At 41.1% G+C, this 17521-nt stretch overlaps 1 protein-coding gene across 3 annotated transcripts in view; it reads left to right on the forward strand.

Annotated features, from left to right (window-relative positions):
• fgd (faciogenital dysplasia) overlaps nt 1–17521 on the forward strand; it is a 52974-nt gene that overhangs the window by 23735 nt on the left and 11718 nt on the right. For 2 of the 3 annotated variants that reach the window (XM_085443709.1, XM_085443710.1), the window contains exons 1-5: nt 7215–7500; nt 9462–9632; nt 11754–11955; nt 12225–12837; nt 15791–15880. In XM_085443709.1, the coding sequence (XP_085299835.1) occupies nt 7437–7500; nt 9462–9632; nt 11754–11955; nt 12225–12837; nt 15791–15880 (1140 nt within the window). In that variant the 5' untranslated portion in view covers nt 7215–7436. Of the gene's footprint in view, nt 1–7214; nt 7501–9461; nt 9633–11753; nt 11956–12224; nt 12838–15790; nt 15881–17521 lie in introns of those variants that run through there. The other variant, XM_085443711.1, reaches the window with a different exon arrangement.

Genomic DNA, 17521 nt, shown 5'->3' on the forward strand with positions numbered 1-17521 from the left:
AATATGCGTCGAATATACTTAAACTGGGAGGAAAAGATGGGCTTTCCTGTGAAACCTTGCTTGTACTGTTGTGAAGACAGTCCAGCCTGGTTTTTGTTTTTCACAGTGAAAGCCCCCATTGAGAGCTGCTACAGTAGGTTTCAGTGAGGCTCCAGTAGTTTCTGGGACAGTTAGGCAGTCATCTCCACAGGCAGGTTTGTAAACCCCCTTGTTCTCCTGTGTGTGCGTTGCCCTAATTGCCAATCTGTAGCTGTTTTCTTTGCAGCAATGCTCTGGGCTACAGTAGCACACTGCATCCAGTCAGACAGAGGCTTGTTTCTCTGCACCCTGCCTCATAAAAGTCTGTGTAGAGTGTTTGCCGTAGCATGGAGTAGCTGTGAAATGGAGAGGCCGGCGTGCAACCGTCCTGTCAAATCACATGTTTGATGAAAAATTTTAACCATCCCTTTGTCACGTCCTCACATCATTGTGCTACTTACTGTAAAGTCTGAGTGCTCTCCAGTGACTATCACGTATCGGTACAGATGACTGCTGATTGTACTGGCCTTGAGTCACACGGTTCAAAAAAGGTCAGTGTGTCATATCTCACCCTCAGCATTTCTTCAGACTGGCTCTCAAGGACACAACAGGAAATGAAGGATGCTGTTAGACTCAGGCACATGTTTATACATAATAATATGACTACTGGAGCTCTGGCTCGTGTTTTACTTTCTTTCTGCTTGCAACTGTAGACGACAGAACACCTTCCAATTGAAAAAGAAATTAACACTTTATTAAAACTGTGCATCTACTAAAAGCACAAGTAGTTTACTGTGACCATCTTGCGATATTATTAGCCATAATAAAGGCAACTGTTGGGATAGCAGTTGCCTCTTCTTTTATTTCTCAGGGTACACGGAAGCACGATTGATTTAGTTTGGGATGCCACTTCGATATTAAGTCTTCAGTCTTTGTTTATGTTTAGCTTTTTCCACTTGGTGACAGTGTATAATTACAGGAACTGGAAACAGATGGGCCTGTTTTCTTAGTATATTTACATCTCTGAGTGCTCTGTGCATGCTGCACAGAATGTATAAATAAAGGATTTACCCTCCATATTTGAAAAGTGAAACCAAGTGCAAATAATCTGCACTCCTTCTAATGCCCAGCAGGGGGCAACTCTACTGGTGGCAAAAACAAGATCATCAGATAGCATAGAAGTCCTGAAGGAAATATATGTACTTCATAGTTGATGTGTTATAATGGTGAACACTGCACTGATTCGTTTAGGGTCTCAATTGCCAGTTTCAGGTTTTAGTTTGTTTTTTTTGTTTTTTTAAAAAGCATGATGAGAGGCATATCTCTCTCTCTCTCTCTCTCTCTATTTATATATATCTATATATATATCTATATATATATATATATATATATATATATATATATATATATATATATATATATATATTAGTGCTGTCAATAGATTAAAAAAAATTAACTAACTAATCTCACAATTTTCTGTTATTAATTGCGATTAATCTCAATTACTGTATTAATAGCCTGGCTCCAATTACATTTTTTTATTCTTTATATTTTAAGTAATTATCGTTGTTCACCGAAGTCCAGTGGTCTCCGGTGAGAGCGACATTCCTTACTTGCACAAGCTTGCTGGACTGCTGAGCCCTCTGGTCCCCATACAAAGTGTGCAGTCTCGACACAATGGTTCCTCTCGAGGGCAACACTCATCTCCTGATGCAGCACGAATGACTTCTCTCAGTCCATCATCTTCTACTATGCTAACTGGTCGGCAGTTTTTAGCTATCCAAACAACCAAGGAATTGGTTACCTTTTCTCTCACATTTTTTGTTATTCGTCCACAAGCACCATACTCCTGAAGCGTAGACTGGCGAGGTCCCGTAGAGGTGGATTCAGTTGGGTGTTTTGCTCTCAGGTGATACGCCAGTGATGAACTGCTTCTGTGGTACTTGAATTCAGCGTTGCAAATTGTGCATCTTACTCTCGTTTTGTCCAACAAGCCATCAGGCAACTTCTTAAAGAGAAACTTTCCACCCAAAAGTCCGCCCTCGTCCATGCTTGCGTGTGTTAGCTAGTGTTAGCTAGATAGTAGCATGGTGTCACTTCTTCTTCTTCTTCTTCTAATCATTTCTGTCAGGCCAAACGCCAGCATAGCACACTGTTGCCCCCTCCTCCAGAGGTGCTCATGAATTTAAAGGTCTTAGATTACAGGAAATTAATAAAAAAAACAAAATCAGCGTTAAATTTTTTTAATGCATTAAACATTTCGCGTTGATCTTAACAATTAACGCGATAATTTTGACAGCACTAATCTATATCTATATATATCTACCGGTATATAGATATATATAGATATATATTAGGGCTGCCACAAACGATTATTTTGATAGTCGACTAGTCACCGATTATTTTTGCGATTAGTCGACTAATCAGATCATCATCCATTAGACGTAAAACTACAGCTTATTGCACCAGCAGCATCTGCTCTTATATAACTATCATTAGCTTACAGCTTTAAGTGTTTAAGGTCTGTGCTAACTAAAAATAAAGACAAGATGATAGTTTATTAAATTTTAATGAAATTTGCAGATTGTTTCGGTGAAGTTTAATAAACTCCTTGCTATCTAAAATATAACAGGACACTGGAGTATATTCTGGAGCATCTCACACTTCTGATAATCAGCTGTCTGCTTGACGTTTATTCAGCTGTGTAAAAACTATAACTTTAATCTCAGACAAACTGATTTACTCAGGAACAAATAAAATACTAAAAAAAAAAAAAAGCCAAACAATAACATTTTAAGTTATCTAAGTGACTCATATATATTTAACCTGAGTAGCGAAAGACGGCGGTGGGTTTGAAAACGATTTGCGGGGAGTCCGGTGTTCTCACGGCGCTAGTGAGCCTAGCCCCCGGCTCGCTAACGAGCTAGTGGGTAACAGATGTCTCCGAAAACGTCGGAGCGCTTTTGAAAATATGTGGTGTCCTGATAAACTGAGCAGATATTTGAGGTTTACACAGCTACATTCTCGCCTGAAAATATGTTAAACGTTTATTTTGTGACCCAGAAAGAATAATAAGAGTAACATTAAAACTAACTAGCTGCCGCCATTGTTGGAAACTGCGCTGGGCCGCGCTATGAATTCTGGGACACAGCTGCTTCTTCTTCTTCTTCTTCTTCGGGGTTTAACGGTAGCTGACATCCTTGTACATGCAATGCTGCCATCTTCTGTTTCAGTCCGTTATTACACTCTTAAATCCTGCCACTTATTCCTGCGTCTTTTGTGATCGTACAAAGTTTCAAACGACGCGTCGACTATTAAATCAGTCGTCGACGATTTTGATAGTCGACGTAATCGTGACTAGTCGACAAATCGTGGCAGCCCTAATATATATAGATATAGATATCTATATAGATATATATTTCCCCCTGCTTTGGTTTAAGAGACATCAAATTGTCTCTCAAGACATCAAATCAAGTCCAGTGGCTATGTTCATAGTGGAAGTGAGGCTTGCTCACCCAGGATGAGGGTGACCCAGGTCATCTACTAGCTAGGGGTTAGTGGTTCAATCCCTGGCCATTCTACTCTGCATGCCAACTTGTCCTTCGGGTAGACACTGGACCTCATTCATTGGAGTGTGAATCTTAGAAAGATAGCACTCGGGCAAAGAAGATGTATTGTATGAAAGTGCCTTGAGTGGTCAACTAGAAAAGCACAATATAGGAACCAATTCATTACTGCTTTGTGAGTTTTACTCTTAGATTATGAGGCTATGACTTTAACACCTTCTAGCAATCCGTTGCCTGCTGAACCTTTTTCTAACCTCTCAGCCTCTCTGTCTTCTCATCCCAGAAAATCACAATCTGTGGGAGCTGCTGAAATCTTCCCACTTAGTGTGGGAGACATGCCATTGTGCCTGCTATGCCCACTGACCTAATTCAGCTCAGTGCCTAATGCCATACCAGTGAAACTTGGGGTGCCGCTAATTGTTAAACAATAAATATTTTCTACAGTAGGTTAAAAAAACTGATGGGTTGACAAAGAAAATGTGATTGTTTCTCATTACAGAGCATGATGAGGAGAAGATGAATATAGATTTTTAAGCTGTAGCCAGATGCTGCTGTATATGATTGGATAGCTGTTGATCCTTGTGTACTTTTGTGTGTGTATGACTGCGTGCATGTGGAGATGTGTGTGGGTTAATAAAGCCTGTGGTGAAAATAGAATTGGGCCCTCGTTACTGTGTGATTGTCAGAGACTGAGATCTGCCCTACTGTCGATCCCAGGGCAGCTGCTGTTATACTCACACCAGTATTTTCTCTCTCTGCTTTTTTTTTTAATTTCCTGGTTTGTACATTTGGGTTTTTATCCTTTTATAGTGTCGTTTCAACCAGTTTCTTATATCTAGAAAAGTAAATACTTTTTTTATAGTTATTTATAGCTTTAATTTTCTTTTTTGAACATGTCACCTTCTTTATTTCAGTCCCTCTGTGTCCCAGCTGCAACATGTATTTAAATTCTGTCTTCATCTATACATTTCTATCTATCTTTGTTTCTTTTTTTTTTAATGATTAAGTTGATTTCTGAAAAGTAGATCAAGGTCATAGCACATATTGGTATGGCAGAGGGAGAAATGAGACAAAGCAAAATTCCTTTGTTTTCTTAGCCTTGCTATTTTTCTACAAGACAATGTGTTCCTGTCCAAGCCAAGAATTTAAGTGGCTCTGTGGCTCAAAGTTCATTATAAATCTAAGAGTCGTTTAATGAGAGCTTGCTGCTCTCTGGCTGAGTCGTTCAGGGTAACACGGTGGAAATAAAACCAGTATTATTCTGAATGAGACAGTGAAAGAAAGTTATACAGACACAGACAGAAGGAAAGGAAGAGAGTGGGTATAATGAAGGCAGAAAAGCTAAGAAATGTGATGGTGACATAGGAAATAATGAGGTACACCACCCAAACTGGATGTCTTGCCACGTCTTGGTGGGGAACTGGGCGGGTGGTTGGTTGAAGTTATCAGAGTGGCGCTGTCAGCTCTTCCTTACCCAGGGTTGCTTTGTGGACAGGAGAGCTGATTGAGTAGCTGTCTGAGTGGGGAGACTCTGCTGACTGTGAGCGATCCATCTCTGGGATGATGGGTAATAAATGACTCTGTGGGGGTCGCCTCGGGGCTGAAGGTGATTGACAGGGTAGCTACGTCTGTGCATTTTCCTTGTGCGTGTTTGTGTATATTTTGAACCTGGGTGTCTTGGGGTTTGGGGAAAATGGAGAGAGGAGAGAGTTCTGAGTTATTTTCTCGGAACTTTGAATTAGCACGGTGAAAATTTGAGATGTCTATCTCGAAGGTTTGATTTATGGAGAGTAAAGAAAATGTTTTGCTCTGTTTTTTGTTTTCAGTGGTGGAAACAAGCTTCTGTACTAATCTCAGTATCCCTGGTGAAAATGAGCACATCTAGCACATTATACTACGGTTTGTGCTCACACCCAACTAGGGAGACAGAGACACAGCTTGAAAGGTACAAGTCCAACTCAAAATCATTAAATTTTGCTGCCATGCAACTTTTAAAATGCTCAGAGCATCGCATCATCAGTTGTTGATAACAAAGCAAATAGCAAAATGTAGTGTCCCTCAGCTAAACCATCTTTGCCCCACTGTTTCTCACTTTGCATACTAACTCATTCTACTGATGTGGCCTAGTCTGATTAGATATGTAATTTTATTTTATCTTTTTAAGTCTGAAAATTAGAACTTAGAGAAAGTTTGGAAGTTTAAGGCTTCAGCCGTACAGGCCTAATGACCTGTCGGCTACCCCGTGGCAACCACTGGATGTTGGATAAAAATGTTTGTCCACAGACAATTTGCTGAGTGGTTGCTGGAGTTTGCTAGCAGTTGCTAGGTAAAAAAAGGTCACAAAGAGGCTGCTACAATCCTCCTGATTGTTTTAGTTGCTAGCATATTGTCACAGTGGCTGTAGTTTACACAGAAGATCCCAGCTTATCTGCAAACACCCCCCGACTGCTTGTAAGGTGGTAGTTAAACTGAAAATTGTGACAAAAACTAGAAATGTCGCATGTACAGCGATGATTAACATCTATGTTTTTTTTATTAATTTATTTTAAATCCCAATTTTCTGTTACTTTCTTATACATTATGTTCATTTCATCATCCACCTGAGAATACAATGTTACGGTCTCCATTTGAATTTGTTTCATGTGCTACGGTCAACCTACATCTCCTGTATGTAACTTAACAGTCACCAGATTTGTATCCATGTTATTCGGTATTGAAAAGAAATATGTCTGCAGCATTGAGCATTAAAAGCAAATATTGAAAGCTTGCATTGATTCTTGACCTTGTTTACTTAACGTTGTAAACACACCTTAAGACTCATAATTTGATTAATTGTCATACAACAGAGACAATCTAACTACACAAAAGGCAAAAGCAATCAAACAAAGACTGATACACATTGCTGTGACGTGCTAATACAAGAAATACATTCCTTAGGTTTTTCTCTCATGATAGCATCACAATCCCGGACGTTTATCACGCTTACATGCTTCCTGCTGATTAAAATCAAAGTGTCAGTATACGTACCTAAAGGTATCCGAATATTTCTGTGTATAAGGTACACGGCAACCATTAACTTTGTGTAGGTGTATACTGTGAAGCAGTATTTTGAAGTTACAACTCAAAGTCCTCACAGTCCTAAGCTGAGATTGCATTACATCACAACCATGAAAGAACAGGTAAGATTTACAGTGACTAATTGTTGGTTTTGCTGGGAGAGGTTGCCATGTTAACGCACAGCCTTCAGGGTGTAGCAGTAATAATGTTCTCATATAATTTCTTTCTAATCGTGCTGTTCATTTGTTCTTCAGTTACTGTGTGGGGAGCAAAGGAAATTAATGAGCTCATTATTCTCCTTTGTGTTTTTACAAAGTTCTCACTAAATTAGATAGATACATTATTAATATTGTCTCTTGAGTCCAAATCAATTAGGTGACTGCCTCAAAAAGGCGATTTTGTTGATTATCTAACTCTAACCCTTGTCTTTCGAGTTGTGCGCTGTGGGCAAAGTTTCCTGTGTTGTGGGCAAACTGTAAGATTATATGCTGAGATTCCGGGATTCCACAGTGACACATAATCATGTCATTTTGGCCCCGGGAGGAGCTGTTAGTATCAGGTTTGTCAGGTGAGCAAACAGGTGCAGGTCCTCTAACACCACTGGGAAAGGACAGGTGACTGTGCGTGTTTTGGTATAATGCAGGTTTGGGCTTTTAAAGGGCTGGTTAGGGTGTGTATGTCTGTGTTTGTTGGCCACAAAGAGTAGTCTCAGTTGCGTGCGCGCACACACACACACACGGCACTCCGGAAAACTGGGAGGGCAGGATTTATTTTGGTTTAAACACTGCTGTGTGGATGACTTTTACATTCAGTTGCTCTTTGGACTTTGGATATCTGACACGGAAAGATAGGACGCAAGGTAATGTATTTATGGCACTCTTGGCTGTTTGTGTGTTCTTTTATATTCTAAGTATTTGTTTTAGTAATGGCTTGAACACCGTTGTGTGATATAATTAGACTGAATGAATTTGCTTACATATTTTCCTGTGTACTCATGCGAGGTTTGTGAGATTTTAATTAAGGAAAAAAAACGTGAGTGTCAGCTCCTTACTCGCTCTGCTGTGTTGTCAAGTTTCTTTCGGTGTTAAGCAGTTTGACATGAGGGCCAGGTTTGGCTCTCAGGTAACCATAGCTACACTGAGTTTCCATAGGCACCGGCCCTTATGCCTCTGTCTTGCACTGTTGTTTATTTTTCCCAGCAAAGACCACAGCCAGTCTTGGGTCAAAGTGTTCTTCATCAGGCAGTTATTTGGCTGAAGGACTTTTCCTCTGACTCAGCCCGCAAGTCATCTCTGATTTAGAGATGGCATTAGGTGAAACCACTGTGAAGGGCCTGCAGTTTTTCTTTTGCCAGGGACCGGATGCAAAGATAGTCTAACTAAATTCAAAATCTACCTACTGTAGGCACTGATCCGCAGTCCTCAGTGTGGAAAACGTGTTCTCCATCTATTGTACGGAGCTGAGGGAGCTGTTTGCTTTGTTCCCCCTGCCCTGCTCTTATTCCACTGGTGCAAAGATGGTGGGAACACCTGCAGTGTGCCACATGAGGCAGACAGCATAACAGGACTCATTACTGACAGAATTTTTTTCCTTCCACTGCCTGAAGCGCAGCTGAAAAACACCAAATTAGATGTGCCAAGGCTCTTGTGGGGGCTCGGTGCAATTTTAGGCTGTAATCCAGTCGAGCAAAAGTTGGTGTGACTTGATCGAATCCATGAGCCTGAAGGAACAGAGCTGTGTGGCTGTAGTATGCATAGCTATTATCATAATCTACTCTGGGGCTGCACTTTTTGTCCCCCTTCCGATAATAACGGCGCAAAAAAGGCTGTTGTGGTATGTTCAAATGAAACCTCGTAGAGTGCATATGGTACAGACAAATGCACGCTCGCAAACAATAGCAGTGCAAACACTCTGTTTCTTCTCTCTTGACTGGACTTCAAAGAGTTGGCATTCATAGCATATCTTTGTCAAAATGTAATGGAAATATGTGTGTATGTGTGATAACATTACCACCTCGTCCTTTAAAGATTTTTTGCATCGTGTATTTTGCATTTTGAAGTTTTAAAGGCAAATTGATGATCCCGATGGATTTGTGAAAGTGTAAAGGAAACATTTTGCTCTTCACATCTAACAAAAGGCCAAAAGCGACCTGACAGTTAACAGTTAACTATATGTAAATGTAAAAATACATGCCTATATAGCTAAAGCCACACAGAGCACCACAGAACTCAAACCATGTCGATGTGGCACCCAAATACATTGCTCTTGTGGCTTAAAAATGCACTGTTGCACAAAAACCTGCAGCTGAAGTAACCATAGTGCTAAACACGCACAGGGCCCAGCTATTTTAGAAATATTTGTGACTTTTTTTTTTAAATATAAAACTTTAGATGAAATCCTTCCATTTTTGATTTGATTGACTTTGTTGAGATAAACAAAAACTGATAACATTGAGGGTCTTGGAAGTCACTTAGCTGCTTTAAAAAGTGCACAATGTATGTCCAGTCAGCATCTACAGAAAATTAGATTTATCCAGTCAGTTACAGGTCTGAGAGTGTGAAGAGAAACCAATTTGCAGGCTCTGCAGCTCTCTGCTGCCTTAGGCCTTGTATTAGGATTGATGCTGCAGAGTTTCTTTTGGCCCCAATGCTATCTGTCCGAGGGCGACGCCGTGGAGCACACCAAGCGCAAGGTCATTCACCCGCAGTAGTCACCACGCACCACTGCATCGCTGTCGCAGGATTATTCCTTGTGTTTAGATGTGTGTTATTATATTGATCAATACCTAAGATTGTCTTTCTTCTTTTCCTCTATATATAGATCTCCCTGCCTCCCCTCTGCAGTACCAGTGTGGATCAGTGGACTACCTGTGTTCTCCAAGGCTCATAAAGAAAGGTCCGACCCCCAGACCATGTCACGACAAGCCTCCAATCAAACCGCGGCCTCAGCCCCCCACCTCGCCCAGAACACTAACCGCTCAGAAACCTCAAGGTAAAAATCCAGTGACACACCACAGCCCCTTGAAGGCCAGTTTTGACATCGGTGCTGTCATTATAATTGAAAGGTGCTGCAAGGTTGGACCCCTGCTATCGAGCCGTGATTTATTCTGCTCTGACAAAACACTTTTCTATAACATGGGACGCGTCAGCTGCCTGACCTCACTCTGCCACTCACTGTGCTCAGTAGGTCACCTCTGCAAGAGCTGCTGCTGCTGCTGTAAAGCAGGGCAGTGTCTCCCAAGTGTTTGTGATCGGGCACCATTTGAAGAATGCTAAATATGAACATGTGTTGTGTTTAGGGAGTCGCTGGGAAACATACTAGGACACACCACAGACCTGTCCCCAATTTTAAAAATGCTCTGAACTATTCAAAGTTTTGGCAAGAGAAATTCTTGCTGATCATTTAAAATTGATCATTTGATTAGCATTTTTATCAGGAAAGATTTCTGATCAAGGAAAAAACAAGGTTTTATAAAGCGCCACAGCCGCCCTTTAGAATAGCTTTGATATTTCAAGATCCTCTCATTTTTTCATGAATTGATACTGGTGGTAAAGATCATTGGCTGAAAATGGCTGAACTTGGACTGCAGTGCTGAAAACAGTCACACACAGCTCAGAGGTTCATGGGTTAGCACCAGATTTGCTGGCTAGGAGTTTCAAACCTGTTTACATTTCATATTCTTGCTTTAAAGCTGTTTGAAATCAAATATCAGTTAGCTGATGAAGAGTCAAAACATATTATTCCATGTACTTGTCTGCACATAAAAGTGTAAATATAATACATGTTTTGTTTTTTTAAAAATGCAAGCGATATTAAAGAGGTTTAGCAAATAGAACTAGTCGTACTGTGCTTTGACTGTCATTCGCCTGACTTATGAGCTACTTGGGCACAATTACAGTTTCTGGTACTCTATTTGAATGCATACAGTACTTCCCACCTGACAGGATGAACTTCCTCACTGACATCTCCGAGCTAATCCAACGGGAGGGAGAATTGAATTGAAAGGGAAGTCGTAATTCTGTCAGTTTTTGAGCAGAGAAGAATCTAAAACTGGACGTAGATCTCTCTGGCCTAAAAGCTTTGGTGGTGCAGAACATGCTGAATCACTTAACTGATGAATTATATGGCAGAAGCAAGTAGCACTTTCCCTTTTTTCTTTTTTCGCCCTTTTTTATTGGATTGCTCTTTACAAACGTTGTGAGTTTTTTTGCAGCTACAGTGAACAACATTAATAATAATGGTTTAAAATAATGGATCAGTTAAACTATTAATTAAAAATTTAATTTGCAAACATTCATTAATTTACAGTTTAACTGGTTGTCCAACTGTTTGTTGGTGATGCTGTATCCTCTGTTTCCCACTCATACATAAAATGCTTACTCCTTACTTTTATTTAACATACTCAATATTGGCTGAAAAAGAAGTATATAAAGTAAAGTTGTTGCCTTTCTGATGAACTGATGAAACTGAAACATCTTTATATGTTATCATCCTCAGGAGACAGCTCACCGCACATAAACACATGCACTGTTACTACTGCATAAAGAAAAGTCTGCTCCTTTCTAATCAGCAGTGGCCCACACAGATGGAGGAAGTGCTGAAATTAACAACTGTAACATATCAGCACATTTCCTGGTTTCTGACAAAAATGCTTCCTAAAATGAAATGTATGAAAAAAAATTCAGATATGTCAGTAAAGTTGGCCTATAATGTAAGTGTTTATTAAGTGTAGCATATATTTTTAAGAGAGCACTGTCATTTTTGCACTTGCTTTTTTTTCCTTCTTCTTTTCTCATCTTTCTTGAGCCACAATGGCTTACGCACATGCTCTCAGCATCCTGTTCAGAAATAAGGAAGTTGCAGATCGCTGACGCTCAGAGTTGATTTCGTCCTGCCCCACTGCGCTGCTACGTTTCTGTCTCTTCTGACTTTTTTTTTTTGTATTTTCTGTGTTTTATCTCAAGTTTTTACTAAGTGAACCAGCGACACAGCTATGGAGGTTTTCTCCCTTGGATTTATTCCTGTTACCTGATTGCTTTTGTTCTTGTCTGGAGCCTCATGCTTCTCTTTTGCTCTGCTTTTCTTGTTTTGTCTGGACTCGCGCATCTGTAGTGCCCCCTAAACCTGCGCACCTGCTCGCCCTTGGGCAAGACAAGAAACCTAAGAGGATCCCACCGGCACCCTCCAGGCCTCTGCCAGCACCCCCTCTTCCACCTAAACCAAAGCCTACGCTAACCCCTCCTGGCCAGGGAGCACAGCCGCAGAGAGAGGCACAGAAAGTTGGGCTGCTGATTGAGAGGTTTGAAAATTCAAGGTAAGCTGAGAAATGTAGACTGTTGGCTTTAGACTGAGACCGGTTAGTTTGGCAGATTTATCGTTTGTCTTCTAAAAGAAGTTTCAGGTTAGCCTTTTTTTTTTTTTTTGTAGCAGTTTAAGATGTGGGCTGGTTTTTCAGTGAGACGTAGATACAAGGAAACAAGAAATTAAAGTTTTGCTGTGCAGCCCCAAGTATTGATCCTTGATGTAATACACATCTGTAAAGGTGATGTGATACTAAGTTTTTCTTTGTTTTTATTTTTCCAGGGTCCCCATCCTTGGGGTGCTTCCACGCTCACAGCTGCAGCTGTGTCTGAGAATGGACAGTGCACCAGATATCACTTCCTGCAGCCAGGACACCACGGCAAAGGTTGCAGGAGACTCCTTCCCTGTGGATAAACCTGCGCTTGGCAACTTTGAACGGACTGACGACGAGACTGATCTCTCGCGTCTGGCTTCCATGCGCATCGACGGCACCGGTGATCCTGTGATGGATAGCTGTGCAGTGAATGACATCACACAGAACGATGGCTGCCTCAATGACGTGGGGCGGGATGAAGGTTCATCCCACAAACTTCTGGACAATCCGGACTCCTCAGAGCAGAACGGGAAGATTCCCAACCGGGACAGTGGCATTGACAGCCCGTCGTGCACCGTGGAAGGGGAGGTGTTCCCTAATGAGGATGTCATTGACGAGGAGGATAATTACGACAGCGTCACTGAGACAGAGAGTGTGTCCTGCTGCGTTACACTGGACAACAAGCGAGACTCAACGCAGGATGAGGACAGTGACTTAGATGAGGGGAGCAGTGGGGAGATACACTCTCTGACAGACACACAGATCGGGTATCTCACAGATACACACTCGGAGGCGCAGAAAGTGAGTACCTCCCTCGCTCACCATCAGCAGGTCATAAACACACGTACCAAAGACCGTAACTTTAAGTCTGAATACAGACACCGGCTCGCTACAGCCTCCACCGTTCAGTTCAGGTGATGTGTGGTAATTTTGAGGAATTCTGATAGCTTGTTGAAATCGAAGCACACGTCCCACGAGTTTAAAAGCTTCATCTCAGCCTGCCGTTCGTGTAATGGAAAAAAGTAGCGTGTGTCTATAATTATCTGAGCCTCGGTGAACACTTTCAAAGAATACTTCTGCATGAAACGTTAGATGCTATTACAGCCTCAGTTTGCCAGTCACAAATGACTTGAGCTGTAGCTAAAAGGGACTCTTGTGTTACATATTTAAAAAAAAGCTGAATAGCTGCCCAAGAGCAGTAACAAAAGCATGTTTTGATTGCCAGATCAAAGACTGCACAGACAGAGTGTTCCTACAGTTGATCTAAAATTTCAGCTTTCTCCTCTTCTTCACTTGTGTCCCAGTACAGTATCGATTGTAAACAACACAGGTACCTCAGATAGTTCTCATACCCTTCCTTGTGGTCTAAATGTGTGGTCAGTGCTTCCTGTTCTATCCAGCAGCTTGTGAAAGTATCATAGTACAACAGTATCACAGACATGAAATATACTAATATTGGAAAAGAAGAAGTGATCGTGAAGGTGATGACAGACGAAGCTGTCCAATGACTCCTACTCGGGCTAAGTCCAGAAATGTTAGACATTAGGAACCGATAGGAGTGTTTTAAGACAGTAGATTTATGTGGCATTGCACTCATGAATGTCAGCAGTAGTTGTTCCCCTCAGCTGTTGTCAGTACTGTAAAACATGAACTATCTGCCCACACCCGCAGCCTTTTGGGGAAAAGGTATCTGTGCTCTTCAGCGCTTCCTGATCCCAGCATCGCTGTGCAGAGGAAGGGTGTGTTGATCTATGTGTGTGCATGTGTGGTTGTTAGCCTTTCTGTGTCTACATGAATGTGTCTTAACAGCACAGCTGACATGCTGATGGCTCTATAATGACAACCTTTTGACAGAGGATGTGGTTTTTTTTAGTGATGTGAGGTGCAAGAGTGACTGAAAACAAGTTCTGCTGACTTTGTGTGCCCTCTTCTTTGCACACAATGAAAACTGAGTTTCACTTTTGTTCACATAGTAATATTTGGCATTGTTAGATTTCCTTACAAAGCATAATCTCTGGTGAGTTTTCCCCTGCCATCTGTGCCAGGGTAAGAGTACAGAGGAGTGACATATTAATGGAAAAACCCAAGCTGAATTATCTTAGTGAGATCTTAGGTCATCAAAACAACTTCAGTGCACACTGGTATTGATTCTCCATGTCTCTGGAGCTCAGCTGGAAGGATGGAGCTGCTCTGATGGTGACTGTGAAGGACATACCACATGTGCAACATCATTTTTATACTAACCGATTCAGTATTCCTTCCTGCTTTATGAGTAGGAGTATTTTCATCCATCAGCGAGAACAAAGCTTTAAGATCCCTTTACTGCAGGGTCAAGGTTTCAGGTTTTTTTGCACAGTCACAATCTGGGAGGCAAAAAACGACTCCCCATAGCACAAATTCTATAATTTTTACATCAAGACTTGGTTAAGGTCAGGTTTGGGTTCGGCTTAAATGAATGTGATGCTGCTTGTTTTAATTTGAAGACAGCTATTGCAAAACCCGCATTGTCGCAATAGGCTAAGTGTTTTGTGACCTCAGTGTGTGTTGAACCAGTGATACAAGGATGAACTACTGCAGTGTTTTTATGTCATTTCATCTCATCAAGTCAAAGCGAAAGAGAGAGGAAACCGGGCTCTTCAATTTCACCGCAGCAGCTATTAGCACATCTCATAATTTACTGCTGTTGAACTAAACCAGTGACTAAAATAACACATTCTGAATGTCAGTTTACAGTAATCTGCTGCAGACGCTGCTGATAGTTGCCTCAGCCACAAGCATAAATATTTTGGGCTTTTACATAAGTCCAAGATCCCCTTCAGACACTTCTGTTTTTCCTACAAGCATTGCTGCTACTTCTCATCAAGCCAGCCATGAGCTCTATCTGTTGATGCTTCAAAGGCTGTAGGGGTGCTGCAACAGCTCCAGCAGGAACTGGGTGTGAGGTGGGTTACACCCTCACCGGTCATCACAGGGGTGACACATGGTGAGACAAACACGGGGTTTGAGTTTCCGTATCGCCTAGTAGTGTTTTGAACGTTGGGACGTAAGCGGCAGTGATGTGACAAAATAATCGTGTATGTACATGTCGCGAATTGATACTAAAGGTGAGCACAAAGGATGTTTCTCCCTTTACCACATGGATGTGAAAATGGAATCCTAGTGTCACACTCACGTGAGGTTAAACTTTAAATGAAGAAGTAACACAGATATTTGAATTTTAAGGAACTCAATAATTGGTCTCTCTCTGCCACACAGTTTGGTTATAAAGCCGATGCACGTGTTTGTGTGCTAAAAAGAGAGCAGCTATCCCATGTTAGTGGTTTCATACAAAAAGCACAGTGAATAACTGCGGGGTAAAAAAGGGTAAGAATGAATAAATAAATACAACTATATATTACGAATGTTGTTTAGTGTTTACAGAAAGTGTAACATAAAGGTTATTCAGGTAGGAAGTAGTAACAGTGGTTACTTTAACACTGAATAAAAATGCTTCTCTGGCAGTAGCTGTGCAGTGTAACCTGTTGGGTGGCTGTGGTGAATTATATCACATTATATTGCAAAGATCAATATAGATAATGATCTTTGAACGTATGTTTTTGTCACATTATTATTTATAACTTAAAGCACAAGGTGTCAGCTTTCTTTCACCTCTGACTACTGTCTGAAAACTTCTCAAATATGGTGGAGTTGGCGTGTATGTTTGTCTTCTTTTGCCTTAGATGTAATCTTTTGCTGCTTTTCTGTTTCCCCTCAGTGCTCAGAAGCTCAGAAACTCCTGAATATTGCCAAAGAGCTTCTCCAAACTGAAGAGGCCTACGTGAAACGACTCAATCTCCTCGACCAGGTAATGCTTTCCTTTCGTATGTGTCTCTTTATCTGTTACTGGCTTTGTGCGAGGTTTTTCTTGTATCCGGTTCAATTTTCTGTTGCCTAGTAGTGCTAGTGTTGCTAGCGATTGAGATTACAGCTAATCTGGATTAATGCTGGGATTGAGATCCACTATACACCAACCCTCTGCTGGCTTGATTACTTAGAGCGCTCTAAGTGCTATCTTGTAAGATGTAATGCACCTCTGTTTGTGTGCATGTGGACTATATTTATGAATGTCCAACATAAAGAGTGCTTCGTCACCGCAAGCCTGAGTGTGCATCGTGTGTGTGTTTGTTAAAGGAGGCACGTAGGTTGTCGTGTGTTGCAAACCACGCAGTGATCTATATTTCTGTCTAGATTCTGTGAACAGAGCGTGTGTTTCCTGACCCTTGGCTCTATTTATGACTAGACAGCTATTTTTTGATATAGCTGTCTACCCTTGGTCGTTTAAAAAAATCATATTTTGTATCTACCAGTGAATATAGTTTGTGTTCTTTCAGAGAAAACATTTAGAACTTCAGAAGAGACTTTTGATAAATCGCGCTGTTAAAAAAAAAAAAAGATGTGAACTCAGTGATCTTACTTACTTACTTGACTTCTGCCCAGCTTCTAATTTTACAAGGTTATTTTCTAGATTAATCTATTGGACAATCTCCTCTATAAAATAAGCCTTTGTGCCAGTTTGCACTGGCCAATCTAAAACCCAGAGATGTTCTATATTAACGTAACTTAAAATAATGAAGTGAAAGGACCTCAGGAACACAAAATACTTGGCTGATGTTCAGTCGCAAACCAGTCATTGCGGCTCTTAATTTTTATCACCCAGTTAGACCTCACACTCTTGGCTTCTTTGTGTATCTGCAGTTTTTTCTCTACCTGCAGCGTGGTGTCGCATCTATGACGAGTGCTCACTGCCAGTGGTTAAGTCGCCTTCCTCTTTGTTGAGCTCATGTGGTAGAGTTGACGATCTCTGCCCTATCACAGAGCAGCTATGGTTTATTTGTTACTGAAGGCAGAACGCTTTTATGGTTAACTTCCTGTTTTTGTCTTACAACTTTCACATGAAACTTGTTTCCGTGGATACATCAGTGCATACCGGTTACTGCGATTGTCAAGGAAGCAAAACTGGATGCAGTGATTTGGACTTTATTACAAGCGTCATGGCGAATGATGTGCTCGATTATTAAGCTGAACCTGCACATAAAGAATCTGTCGCTGATGCTCCCCCAGTGAAATCAGTCGATCTGTAATAGTGCTTAATTGGACAGAAACATTTTTAAGCCAACAGTATTGATAGTCAATTATTGATTCGTCAGTCATTGAGTGTCACATTTCCACAAAGTTTAAAAACACACAAGAGAATAAGCGCAATATAGATATCCTGAGATTTTGCATGCAGTTGCCTGCTGGCACTCCCACATCAACTTCACTTCTCAAACCTGGAAGTTTACAGCGCGTGTCTATGTACAACCAACAGTCAACCTCCCCAACCTTTGAATACTACATTCCTCATCATGCATTCTATGACATCATTCATTAGACCTTTTGTTCCTTATTTCTTCTTCTTCCTTCCTTCCTTCTACATACTAAACATTTAAATACCCACAAACCCACC

This window comes from Copadichromis virginalis, linkage group LG20 (assembly GCF_057382275.1).
Source record: "Copadichromis virginalis isolate Kocher_CV1m ecotype Utaka linkage group LG20, C_Virginalis_male_GT1.1, whole genome shotgun sequence".
Taxonomy (NCBI): Eukaryota; Metazoa; Chordata; class Actinopteri; order Cichliformes; family Cichlidae; genus Copadichromis; species Copadichromis virginalis.